Source organism: Daphnia carinata, chromosome 7, assembly GCF_022539665.2.
Source record: "Daphnia carinata strain CSIRO-1 chromosome 7, CSIRO_AGI_Dcar_HiC_V3, whole genome shotgun sequence".
In the NCBI taxonomy this organism is placed as follows: domain Eukaryota; kingdom Metazoa; phylum Arthropoda; class Branchiopoda; order Diplostraca; family Daphniidae; genus Daphnia; species Daphnia carinata.
The window spans coordinates 1,284,857-1,297,116 of NC_081337.1; the positions used below are offsets into that span (position 1 = coordinate 1,284,857).

The window sequence follows — 12,260 nt, forward strand, 5'->3', positions numbered from 1 at the left end:
ATACGAGCATCGTGAGTGTGCCCGTGTTGTTGGGAGCGTGGTCGACACACCAGCCGGAGCGGGAGAAGAGGGGCGACAGGAAGAGCAGATTGTCAACCGAGATCGGAAACTGCATACGCGACGACCGGAAGTGGACGACGCCGAGTCGCTTATCCCGCAAGTAGCAGGACCCGTAAGCCAGGAAAGAATCGAAATACAAGCCGTTCCGGCGGAAAGTAGGCGGCGGAAGGTGGAGGCCGTTAGCAGCGATCAAGGGTCGCGAGCTCGGCAGACTATCGAAACGAATTCGCTCGCGACGCAAGAGACGGTGACCGAAAACCAGGAAGGGGCGCGTCCAGTATCAGTGCAAGCGGAAGGCGCTGTTGACAGGAGAAGCATGGTTGGCGTGGAAGCCGACACCACTGGTATCACCGAGAGATCGCCAGGTGCTGATAGTGGGCACCTGTCGAGAGAGGAACACGACGCGGCGGAAGAGCGAAGAGCGGACTTTGAAAGAAGAAGCCTGCGCAAAGGCCTACGACCTCGGGCGTCTAGCACGCCGCACGCAGCGGTGTTGGTCAGGCCAGAAAGAAGCGGATTTGGTGTCGGTGATTCGCCGAGGGGACAGTCAATAGCTCAAGAAGAGGAACTAGCGTGGGATCCTTTTCTGGAAGACGAGGAAGACATGGCGGAAAGGCCGATCTTCCAGTATAAGGAGCCGGAGAAATTCCGCGGCACGGCGAAAGAAAATGCCGTGGAGTGGATTGATCGATTTGAAAGGATCGGTCGCCACAACAGATGGACCAATAATAACTTGGCGAGAGCGATAGACGTGTCGCTCGAGGGAGCAGCCTACAAATGGGTTGTAGGCCTTGAGGCGCGGAACGCGCGTCCGGAGCATTAGGAAGACCGAAGAGAGAGATTCGTGGGGGAGCAAGGGCAGCCGGTGCGCGAGAGGGAAGTACCTGTGCTCAAGACGTTGTTTTTGAAGCAGTTTGTGGCAGTGAATTTAAAGCGCCAAATGGAGAGGAAGCTGCGGATGAGAGTCCAGGGGAAAGAGGAAGACATAACGGAGTACTACTACGATGTTATGGATTTGTGCCGTATCGTGCAACCAGATATGGCGCAAAAAGTTTGCATTGACCACCTGTTCAGGGGGTTAAGCCCAGCACTTTACGAAAGGCTGTACGTGCTCGGAATAACGACCTGCGATGAGTTTCTGGAAAAAGCAAGACTCCATGCAGATGCTGTGAAAACGGCCTATGACAGAGGATATGAAGATGCGCGCCGGGAGAATGAGAAAGGTCCCATCGGGGGAGTAGGCTTTGACAAGATGCAAGAGCTCCAGCGGCAGATACAGAAGCTGCGCGATGAGCTGGCAAAGGCGAGAAGGCCGTCGAGAAAGAAAAGCATCGACGGCGAAAAAGATGAAAATAACCGAAAGCCGAAGAAGAAGAACCCCTTGAGATGCTATAATTGCGATGAAGAAGGGCATATCGCAAGAAATTGTCCAAAGGAAAAGAGGCGAGACGGCAAGCCAAAGCCTACAAAGCCTACAAAGCCGGAGAGGGAGGAGCCAAAAGCAGCCTGCGCTGTGATTGGCGGAGAGCAAAGCCAATCAAATGAAGTGGCCAATGGCGGCGATCAACAGCCCACTGAAGAAATTTGGATTGGTGGATGCCCCGTTGAAGCTTTAGTGGACACGGGAGCGGTCATTTCTGTAGTCACGCCGTCATAGGCAAGCAAATTGAAGCTGAAGATTACCCCATGGGATGGATCCATGGTGGTGACAGCTGATGGACAACCGATAAAACCAAGAGGGAAAGTTGTCCTGACGGTGAGAAATAAGAACACGTCGGTGGAAGGAGAAGCCGTCGTGCTGAAAACTATTGGTACCGACTTCATCATGGGAAGGAATTTGCTGAAGCTGTTTAAGGAGTTAAAGATCTGCTTTAGCAGCCCTCCAACAGTGGAGCTGGGAGCGATCGACATTGGAGCAGCCGGAGGTAGAGACGCCATAAGGAAAGGGATCGCAACAGTGCGGGTCACGGTGCCGAAAAGGAGTGCGGTGCAGGTGAAGGTGTCCATCCAAGGAGGAAGTAAGGACGCAATTATGCTCCTCCGGCCGTCGAAAAAGCTACTCGAGAAAAGTGGCCTATCAGCGGTGTTATGACTTTGCTTCCGTTTTGCTTTATTGTTTCCGTAATTACTCAAGGAATAGAACGCGGTTAAGTCGTCTTATTCGGTGTAATATCCCGGATCAACTGAGGATGAACACCCCCAAGACCCAGTGACCTTCGTTGGGTCATCAACGTTACCTCTACGATACACTATGACCTAACTCGGTCATTAGCCTGAGGCTAGGGTTACAACACTCCTTCCTTCCTCATGGAGCAATTAGGGTAAGCATGACATGATAATGAATGATCGTTCCAATTATAACTGCGTCAATGGAAACAAAATTTCAACATAAAAAAAAACACAATTAAGGGGAAGGAACTCCCAACTGCTTGTAATGAAATCTGCCAGATGAGTATCCTTTGTTTGGCCTGCTTGAAGTCCGGATCACCGACGGCTCTGCAACGGGATGACCTGCCGCACCTGAACTAAGTGGCTGCCTTGCTACCGGAATTTCTTCAGCTACGGCTGGATGGGAAGGAAAACTTTCAGTGTTGTCGCCAACTTCATCTTGACCTCGTTCTGGTTGATGATCACTCTCCAGCTGCTTCGGTAGATATTGTGGACTAACCAATAATGGAAGTGGGGGGTGGTAACGCTCCACACTGGTAGATTTGGACGGCTGTTGGTCACTTGGAATCTCGGCTAATGTTGCTTCCGCTCGTGCCATCAGTTGATCTACATGACGCTTTGTCTCGACGCCATCTTCTGGGCGAACCAAGTAGGAAACTGGGGAGAGAAGTTTTGTCACAACCCCCTTGACCCATTTTAACAATGGATTATTGTACATTCTTAACCATACTGGTGAGCCGGCTAAAAAATTTCTCGTTTCCTCGGCCGATTGCGGGGGCAATTGTCTGGAAAACTTCTTGTCCACGGCTGGGCGTAGCTTATCCAGTTGAGTGACAATTCTTCGTCCATACAGCAACTCTGCTGGTGAAATGCCTGGGGTGGTATGTGGTGTTGTGCGATAAGTTGAAAGAAACGTCGACAAATTCTCATCGATAGTAGACGACATCGTCTCTAAAATTTTCAACTTTATCTTCAGCTCCCGTACAAAACGTTCGGCTTCGCCATTAGACGATGGATGATAGGGTGGCGTCAATATATGGCTAACGCCGAGGCCTTGCAAAAAAATTTCAAAGTCGTTGGAAGTAAATTGGGTGCCATTATCGGACACTATCTCGTCTGGTAGGCCATGGCGTGCAAAAATGTTACGCAAAACAGCTATTACTGCAGCTGTCGTCGTCTGACCGATGTTGAGTACGCCTACTTCCGGCCATTTGGAATGAGCATCCACCACGATAAAAAACATTTTGCCGATAAATGGACCGGCGAAATCGATGTGAATGCGGGACCATGGTTTAGCGGGCCAAATCCAGCGATGAACCGGAACAGCAGGAGGGTTCTCTTTAAATTTTGCGCATTTTTCGCACTCCTTAGCTCGCTTTTCAATCTCGGAATCTAATCCGGGCCACCAAACTGTGCTGCGGGCTACGGATTTCATTCTGCATACGCCGCTGTGTCCTTCGTGTAACAAGTCCAACACCGAACTGCGAATGGCTTGAGGTACGATAACTCTGCCGCCCCATAGTAATACTCCATTCGAGACGCCGATCTCATCACGCTTTGCTAAAAACGGTTTCCACGTGTCCGGAACATCTTCAGGCCAACCGCGATGAGCAAATAATAAAACTTCTTTTAAGATGGGGTCACACTGCGTCTTGGATTTAACTAGTTTGGCGTCTAGGTTGATTTTAGCAATCGATGTAGCAGTCAAGATTGCAAATTCGCGACTGCACTCGTCGATGCAAGGACGTCCAATCGGGGCTAGCGATAATGAGTCTGCATTCCCCATTTGGTATGTAGGTCGAAACACCAGTGTGTAAGAGTAGTTAGCTAATGCCAAAAACCAACGTTGTATGCGTGACACAGCAATTGGGCTGCTCGGTTTGTAGTTGCTTAAGATTCCAAGCAAAGGCTTGTGGTCGGTCACGAGCTCAAAACTTCTGCCAAATAAGTATTGATGGAATTTTGTAACTCCAATAACTAAAGCTAATGCCTCACGCTCTATTTGTGCGTAATGTTGCTCGGTCGAAGAAAGCTTTTTAGAAGAATAGGCAACTGGTTTCTCGCTTCCGTCCGGATAAACGTGATTAAGAGCGGCGCCAACCCCCACCGCTGACGCGTCACAATATACTCGAATTGGTTTCTTTGGATCATAGTGAACGAGAGCTGGTTTACTACATAGCATCGTCTTGATTTTCTGGAAACTTGTTTCTTCTGCTTCCGTCCACTGGAATTTGGACTCTTTCTTTAAAAGGTCGTAGAGTGGGGCAGCTATAGTCGCCAATCGAGGAACAAATTTGCCATAAAAATTTACAAGACCCAGGAATGTTCGTACTTGCTGGGCATCTTCTGGACGGGCAACCTCTTTCACAGCTTCTACCTTGGCCGCTGTAGGCTTTATGCCATCCCCATCCAGAATAAAGCCAAGAAAGGTTAGACTTTTCTTCTTGATGAGGCACTTCGTTTGCTCCAACACGACACAAGCGTCGTTCAGTCGTTTGAAAACTTCTTCTAAGCGACTGTCGTGCTCCTCGTCGTCTTTTCCTGACACGAGAATGTCGTCTAAAAAGACATAGACTCCTTCAATACCTTGCAGCAATGTATCCATTAATAGCTGGAAAATCGCGGGGCCAGAAGCGACTCCATATGGAAATACTAAGGGTCTGAATAGCCCTTTATGTTTGTTTATTGTTACTAAATCACGGCTTTCTACGGCCAGCCGGAGCTGCTGGTAAGCTTTGGATAGATCCAATTTTGTGAAAACTTTACCTCCGCTTAATTTTGCAAATAAATCTTGCGGAGTGGGGAGGGGATAGATGTCTACCTTCAGCTGCGGGTTCAAAGTGGGTTTGTAGTCGCCGCAAATGCGCACGTCGCCCGATGGTTTTGGGACTACTACTATCGGTGATGCCCATTGGCTGAAATTGACCTTTTCAATAACACCTTCACGCTCCATTCTCAACAATTCTGCTTCTATTTGCGGCATAATCGCATACGGCACTGGTCTTGCCTTGAAGAATTTCGGTACAGCACCTGGTTTGAGCTCCAACACTGCTTCAAATCCCTTAATAGTCCCATTGCCCTTCTTAAAAACATTTGGAAAACGTTCGATCCAAGAAATCGATGGCTGCTCGAGTAGTTGATGGTTGATAGATAGGATTGTTGGGCAAATTTTTCGAATCCAATTTCCACCACAAAGAGATGGTCCTTCTTCTTTTACCACGACGATCGGCAGCTTCATCTTTTCACCCCGAACACTAACAATCGGGCGCCACGCACCAAGAATGGTTAAAGACGATCGGAAAGCCCGCAACTTGAACTCGACTGCTTCCAAACTAGGTTTGCCACAGTGAATCCAAGTTGATTTTGAAACAACGGACACTGCTGCGCCGTTGTCTACCTCCATATCCACAGGCACACCGTCAAGTAGCACTTTGAGTTGAACCGGAGGCTCTGCTTCGGCTTCCTCAACAAGCATGGTGTGAATTGGAAATATTGGTCGGTCGTCATCCTCTTCATCTGAGGAATCTACCTCAACTTGATGTTGCCGAAATTTAGTACTCTTCTTCAAGGCCGACTTATTGGGCTTTTTCCTGTCATCTTGCCGCTCTGCTTCGTCTTTTTGATTGCCTAGCTTAGTTCGACATTTAGACTGAATATGTCCGGTTCGATGACAACGGTGGCACTCAGCTGTTAGGAAAGGGCAATCCGACGCTTTATGTTTTGTGCCTCCACATCGTCTACACTCCCAGCCGCCCGATGCTTCTGATCGTTGCTGCTGTAATCGGTTTACTCCCGGAGTAACGCTTGAATCAGGAAAACGTAGCTCCGACACATCTTTTCTAACGCTTTCATCTGCCACGGCAGTTGTTAATGCTGTTGCCGACGTTAATCTATCCGTGGAGGTAAGCTTTTGTTTTGTGCTTTCATTTTGTAAGCCGCAAACAAAACGATCGCGAAGGGCATCGTCTAGGAATGGCCCGAATTCGCACGTACGAGAAAGATGACGGAGAGCTGCCATAAACTGGCTAGCGGATTCGTCTGATTATTGTACGCGATTATTAAAACGAAATCTTTCAGCAATTACCAGAGGTTTTGGACTGAGATGTTCACGTGACTGAGACGTTCACGAAGGTTTTTGTTGATGGTAGATCCGGAGAAAGAAGATCGCGCAAAAGTGTGTAAGTGTCATCGCCGATAACTGTAATGAACACTGCTTTCTTGTCCTACTCTTCTGTGATTTTGTTTGCCGAAAAATACTGGTCCATTCGCTCTTCGTACACTGACCACGACACCTTGCTAGAGTCGAACTCACTGATACGGCCAAAAGTAGGTCCAGATCGATTCCCCCTCAAAATGTCACGAATTTGTTCTAATAATGCGTCCCCCATGGTTCTTAATTACTCGTCGCCACTGTTATGTCTTTGCTTCCGTTTTGCTTTATTGTTTCCGTAATTACTCAAGGAATAGAACGCGGTTAAGTCGTCTTATTCGGTGTAATATCCCGGATCAACTGAGGATGAACACCCCCAAGACCCAGTGACCTTCGTTGGGTCATCAACGTTACCTCTACGATACACTATGACCTAACTCGGTCATTAGCCTGAGGCTAGGGTTACAACAAGCGGGTCACGCGTTTATCGATTGTACCAAGTCTGATGCAGTGGTTCACGTGATGAACGTGGACCACACAGATCATGTGATTGTGGAAGGGACATCTCTTGGGCAATTGGTGGCTGTCGACCAGACCAGCGGTCTTCCACTAGAAATGGAAGATGGAAGTACAGCCGGGAGGGGCAGTGAACAGCCTGGAAAGCGAGACCCAGCCATGTTCGAGGAATGTGTAGCGTCAACACTGACGGGAAAGGATCACGAGGACCTCATATCACTGTTGATGAGCTTCCAAGATGTGTTTTCCGAAAGCGACGATTTCCTTGGCCAATGCACGGTCCTGGAGCATGCTATCCCTATGGGAGATGCCGCTCCGATCAAGCAGTTACCAAGGCGTTGAGCTTGGCAGGAGCGTGAGCTCATCAAGGCGGAAGTTGAAAAGATGTTGAGACAAGGGGTTATCGATCCGGCGCAGAGCCCCTGGTCGTCACCTATCGTCCTGGTGAAGAAGAAGGACGGGAAGTTGCGGTTCTGTATAGATTACTGGCGCCTAAACGAGGATACAACAAAGGACGTGTACCCGCTTCCGCGCATCGACGATGCGTTGTCAAAGTTGGAGGGAGCGACGCTTTTCAGCGTCGTAGACCTTCAGAGCGGGTACTGGCAAGTGCCCGTAGCGGAAAATGATAGGCCGAAGACTGCGTTTGTTACGCCTGACGGCCTCTATCAATTCCGTGTGATAGATGTCATGATATGGTGTTGGCAGGGCTCAAGTGGACCGATTGTCTAGTGTGCATGGATAATGTCATCTTCGGGAGGGATGCAAAGGAGCATCTGGAGAGGCTCAGAAAGGTTTTGTCGTGCTTCCGGAGGGCTAACTTAAAACTGAAGATCGAAAAGTGTGCCTTCGGGAATGAGCGTGTGCGAATGTTGGGCCACGTCGTAAGCCGAGCCAGAATTGAGCCAGATCCTGACCACTGCAAAGCCATTGAAAAATTCCCTGGCCCAAATCTCAACGCAGTGAAAAAGTGAAGAGGAAGTGGGTGAAGAGCTTTCTAGGCCTTGCTCCTTCTATCGCAAGTTTGTGCCGAACTTCGCTAAGACGGCGTATCCTCTCACGGCAATGGAGGGAAAAGGAATTTCCGGTGGGGAGAGCCAGAGCAGAGTAGCTTTGCAGAGTTGAAGGCGGCGCTGGTAAAGGCAACTCGGCTGGCGCATCCAGACTATGCGAAGACTTTTGAGGTACACCCGGATGCTTGCGACTACGGAATAGGCGCAGCATTGATGCAAGACAGGGATGGACATGCCATTCCCATTTGTTTTGCGAGCCGAGTGTTAAACAAGTCCGAGAGGAACTACTCCATCACTGAAAACGAGTGCTTGGCCATTGTATGGGCCATGAAGAAGTTTCGCCCATATATCTGGGGAACGAAGGTGGTGGTGAAGACAGATCATCATGCCCTGTGCTGGCTGATGACAAAACAGGACCTGAGTGGCAGACTAGAACGATGGATTTTGTCGTTGCAAGAGTACGACATAAGCATCTGCTACAAGAAGGGAAGTCTCCACGAGGATGCAGATGCCCTGTCGCGTTACCCAATACAAGAGGGGGTGGAGGAAGAACACGCGACACCTATGCCAGTTGCGGCCATGGCGATGGACGTTCAGTCCTGGACTAGCGGACAAGATCGTGTAAAGCAGTGGAAGCGGATCAAGCAAGGGATGATCAGCAACACTTCCACGCGATACGGGAACTTTGTGATGAAAGAAGGCTTGTTGTACCTGAGAACGATCAGGTTCGGACAAGAATTTGACCGGCTCTGCGTGCCGCCAGAGAAACGGCAGGAAGCACTGTCGTGGGTTAATGATGAGCCTACGGCGGGGCACCTAAGGCAAGCAAGAACTCTGGAGAGGGCTCGGCAGAGATTTTTCTGGCCGAAGATGGATAGAGCAGTGAACCGGTATGTCAAGGCATGTAAAAGTTGCCAGACAAGGAAGCCGGATCAAGGGAAAAAGAAAGGACGCATGGAGATCACGCAAGTGGGAGGACCATTCGAGAGGAACGGGGTAGACGTCCTGGGTCCATTCCCGCGATCACGAAGCGGGAATACAAACGTGATCGTTGCCATTGACTACCTTACTAAGTGGGTAGAAACGAGGGCTGTACCGGATGCCACGGCTCGGCAAATAGCAAAATTCTTCGTCGAGTAAATTGTGTTGCGGTATGGATTTCCGCGAGGGCTGACGTCCGACCAAAGGAAGTGTTTCACGGCAGAAGTAACCCGTGAGGTGTTCGCCCTTCTTCGACGTTCCCATCGGATGTCCGTACCTTACCACCAACAGGCCAACGGGTCTTGTGGAGCGTCAAAACAAGACGCTGGCGACCATGCTGGCGATATATGTGGACGAAAGTCACGAGGACTGGGATGAATTCCTCGGGTTTGTCACCTTTGCCTACAATTCGGCGCGCCAAGAGAGCACCAATCACACACCATTCATGCTGGTGTATGGGAGGGAAGCAGTAATTCCCACGGACCTGCTAGCGGCGACGGGGCCGAATCAAACAAGGCTTGCCGACCCAAAGGAGCTGATGAAGGCGATGTCTAATTTGAGAGAAGACGTCAGAGATAGACTGGCCCTGGTGCAGCAGCGCCAGAAGTCTCAGTACGACACCAGAGTCAGTGAGGCACCGGTATAGGAACCCGGTGTTAATCTTCTGACCGCAGAGGAAGAAAGGTCTCGTTGAAAAGTTACTGCACCAGTACGTAGGCCCTTTCAAGGTGATCAGGCAGATCACTGAATTAAACTACGAACTTCGAAAGCCTACTGGGAAGAGAACCATTGTGGACCATGTTTCTCAAATGAAGAGGTTTGTTATAGAGTAGGATGACGAATGCGATAGCTTGGTGGAAGCTGAGACCGTGACGCGTGCCGATACCAGCGAGGGACCACCAGAAGGCGACACCACGGCAGTGGTCGAGGAACCGGAGGCAACGATGGAACCGGATGCGGCGGTGCGTACTGTCACGGGTCCCGAGAGATCGCTGGAAAGTGAAACCGCGGCAGTGGTTGGACAACCCGATACGAAAGGCGCAAGGAGAAAGGCGAGACGCCGACCACTAGAATTGATAGAGGAGGAAGATTTTGGCGAAGGCCTACAAGTGGAAGAGGAGCCAAGGCCTGGGGATCAAGAGGAGGTGGAACCGCCACCGGGTCGTCCGATCCGACAAAGACGGGCACCAGGATGGATGAAGAACATGCTGCTTTTATCAGTGATCTGCACCATTGGGCAGATGATCAAAGCGCATGAAATGAAAGGGAAGTTCGCGGTGACAGAAGGAGCTGCTATTCATCCGGAGGGAACCCTAGCGTTAGGCGATTCCGAATGAATCGTCATTTACGACGTACCGACGAAACGCGCAGAGCAGGTGATTAAGCGCGTAACCAACTGGGTGGATGAGATGTTACGAGCTTTCGATAAAGTGGCGATGGGGAATTTTCCAATGGAAGTAAAGCCATTTTTAGAAGGACCTGCGTTCGACTTAGTCGAGATCAAGACAAGAGCAGAGCGGCGACGACAGGAGTTCAGAGAGCTGGAGAGAGCCCTGAAGGGTTATGGTACTCGGCAGAAGCGCGGGATGTTCGATGCTGGAGGCAAAGTACTTAGCTGGTTATTTGGGACCGCTACCACCCAGGAGCTAGAATCGGTGCATTCAAGGCTCGAATCTTACGACAAGAAGGGCCTGGAAGTAGTACATCTTCTTCAGGAGCAAGCAACACTCCTGAATGTCATGCTAGGACACCTGGCGGAACATGAAGTGGAAATCGACAGCTTAATGGCGCCGTTGGGACAGATGCGCCGCGAACGAGCTCAGCTAAGAAAGGTCTTCAACGAGAGCTGGACACACCTGGCGAGAGAATTGCTTTATCTCCAAAAAGTGGCGAGATCAATCGAGAAAGCTAATCGCGTATTGGACTGGACGGCGGAGGTCCTGCACGGATGGCAGACTGGGCTGGCGGAAGCAGCAAAAGGGAAGCTCTCACCTCTGATGTGCCCCCCGAATGTACTGACTCAAGCGTTAGAGTCCGTTCGACAGGCGTTACCACAAGGATGGGGACTGACACCGGCGCTTCAAGGGGGTAATGGCTGGAGGGCCTACCAAGAAGCTAGGGTTGACGCGGCACTGGCAAACGGCAACATTCGGTTGTTCATTCATCTACCGGTATTTGAATTTAATTACGCTTTACAGATTTACAGCGTGTTTCCCACTCCTACGCTGGATTGGCTCCGTATCTGAGGGTGTCGCCGGATCGTCAACTGTTTGTGGAGTTCAACGCTGATGAAGCGCAAAAATGCGCGCCGTTCATGGGCAGTGTGTGCCCTTTCTTAAAGCCCATTGACCGAAAAGGAAGAATGAAGAGCTGTACGACGGCCGTGTTTCTACAGGAGCAGGGAGCAATCCAAAAGAATTGTCGTTTGGACAGTAAAAGGTGGGCCGCCATAGATCTGTTTTATGTCGGAGGACGAAAGTGTAGCCCCACTTTCGCGGGGAAGGACAATGTGACTATAGTGCTCCAGTGCCCTGGTAAAAGGATCGGCGGAATAGGTTTGCCACAAGTTTTGCCAGCAGCAGGGGTGATAAAAATCCCAAGACTTTGGATTTGGTTGCGTTTTCAAACATCGGAGGTTGAGGAACCACGTCGATGTCCTGTTATTGGCTCGTGTCGCTGAAGTGCGACAGCCCAATAACGGGAACAAGTCCGATTCCAGCACGGTGGCGGGAACCTCGTCACCGAACATGAACTAGCCTTAGTAAATGTAGGCAGTTTGGCCAGCTGAATGTTAGCCAAACCAGTAAAAGTAAAATGTGTAGTTTTGTACCCTTTCCTTTTTGGGGGGGGGTTGTCAACATTTCAGACGCCCCATGCTTGTAGGTAGGAGGGGGGATGTAGCGCCAATGGACTTTGTCGCCGATCGCATGATGATAGGCGATCCGCAAGTCAGGCGTTGGCTAGCATTGTCGCTCTGGCCGGATGTCGGGAGCTTTAAAAGCCCGACTCTGATAAGCCAGAGGAGTTAGTTAGTTGATAGTTGAACAGTAGTCAAGTAGTCATTCAGTGAGTAGCCAAGTTGTTGTGTCGTAATCGTCGGATAGTCGATTGTGTTGTCACCTGTTGTGGGGTGCTGTGTCTTGTGAAGTGAGTCCAATAAACGAACCTTAACCCAAAGTTGTTACAGTATTGAATTATTTCCAAATGGAAATAATAATTTTTTCCAATAACCACTATGAGGACGGCATGAATTGCTCATTTCTTGAAATATTAGTGCAGTACCCTAATTTCCAAAGTAAAATCCGAAGAAAGTTTGTGAAACGCGAACTAGTTTAGTTGGGAATCTTGTTTTCAAAATAGTTGTTGATAAT

At 49.8% G+C, this 12,260-nt stretch overlaps 1 protein-coding gene across 1 annotated transcript; it reads right to left on the reverse strand.

Annotated features, from left to right (window-relative positions):
* Positions 1-2,464: 2,464 nt before the first annotated feature.
* Positions 2,465-6,247, reverse strand: LOC130698698 (uncharacterized protein K02A2.6-like). The gene has a single exon (XM_057521383.1). It carries the CDS (start codon positions 6,245-6,247, stop codon positions 2,465-2,467), a length of 3,783 nt encoding a protein of 1,260 aa, XP_057377366.1.
* Positions 6,248-12,260: the final 6,013 nt, after the last annotated feature.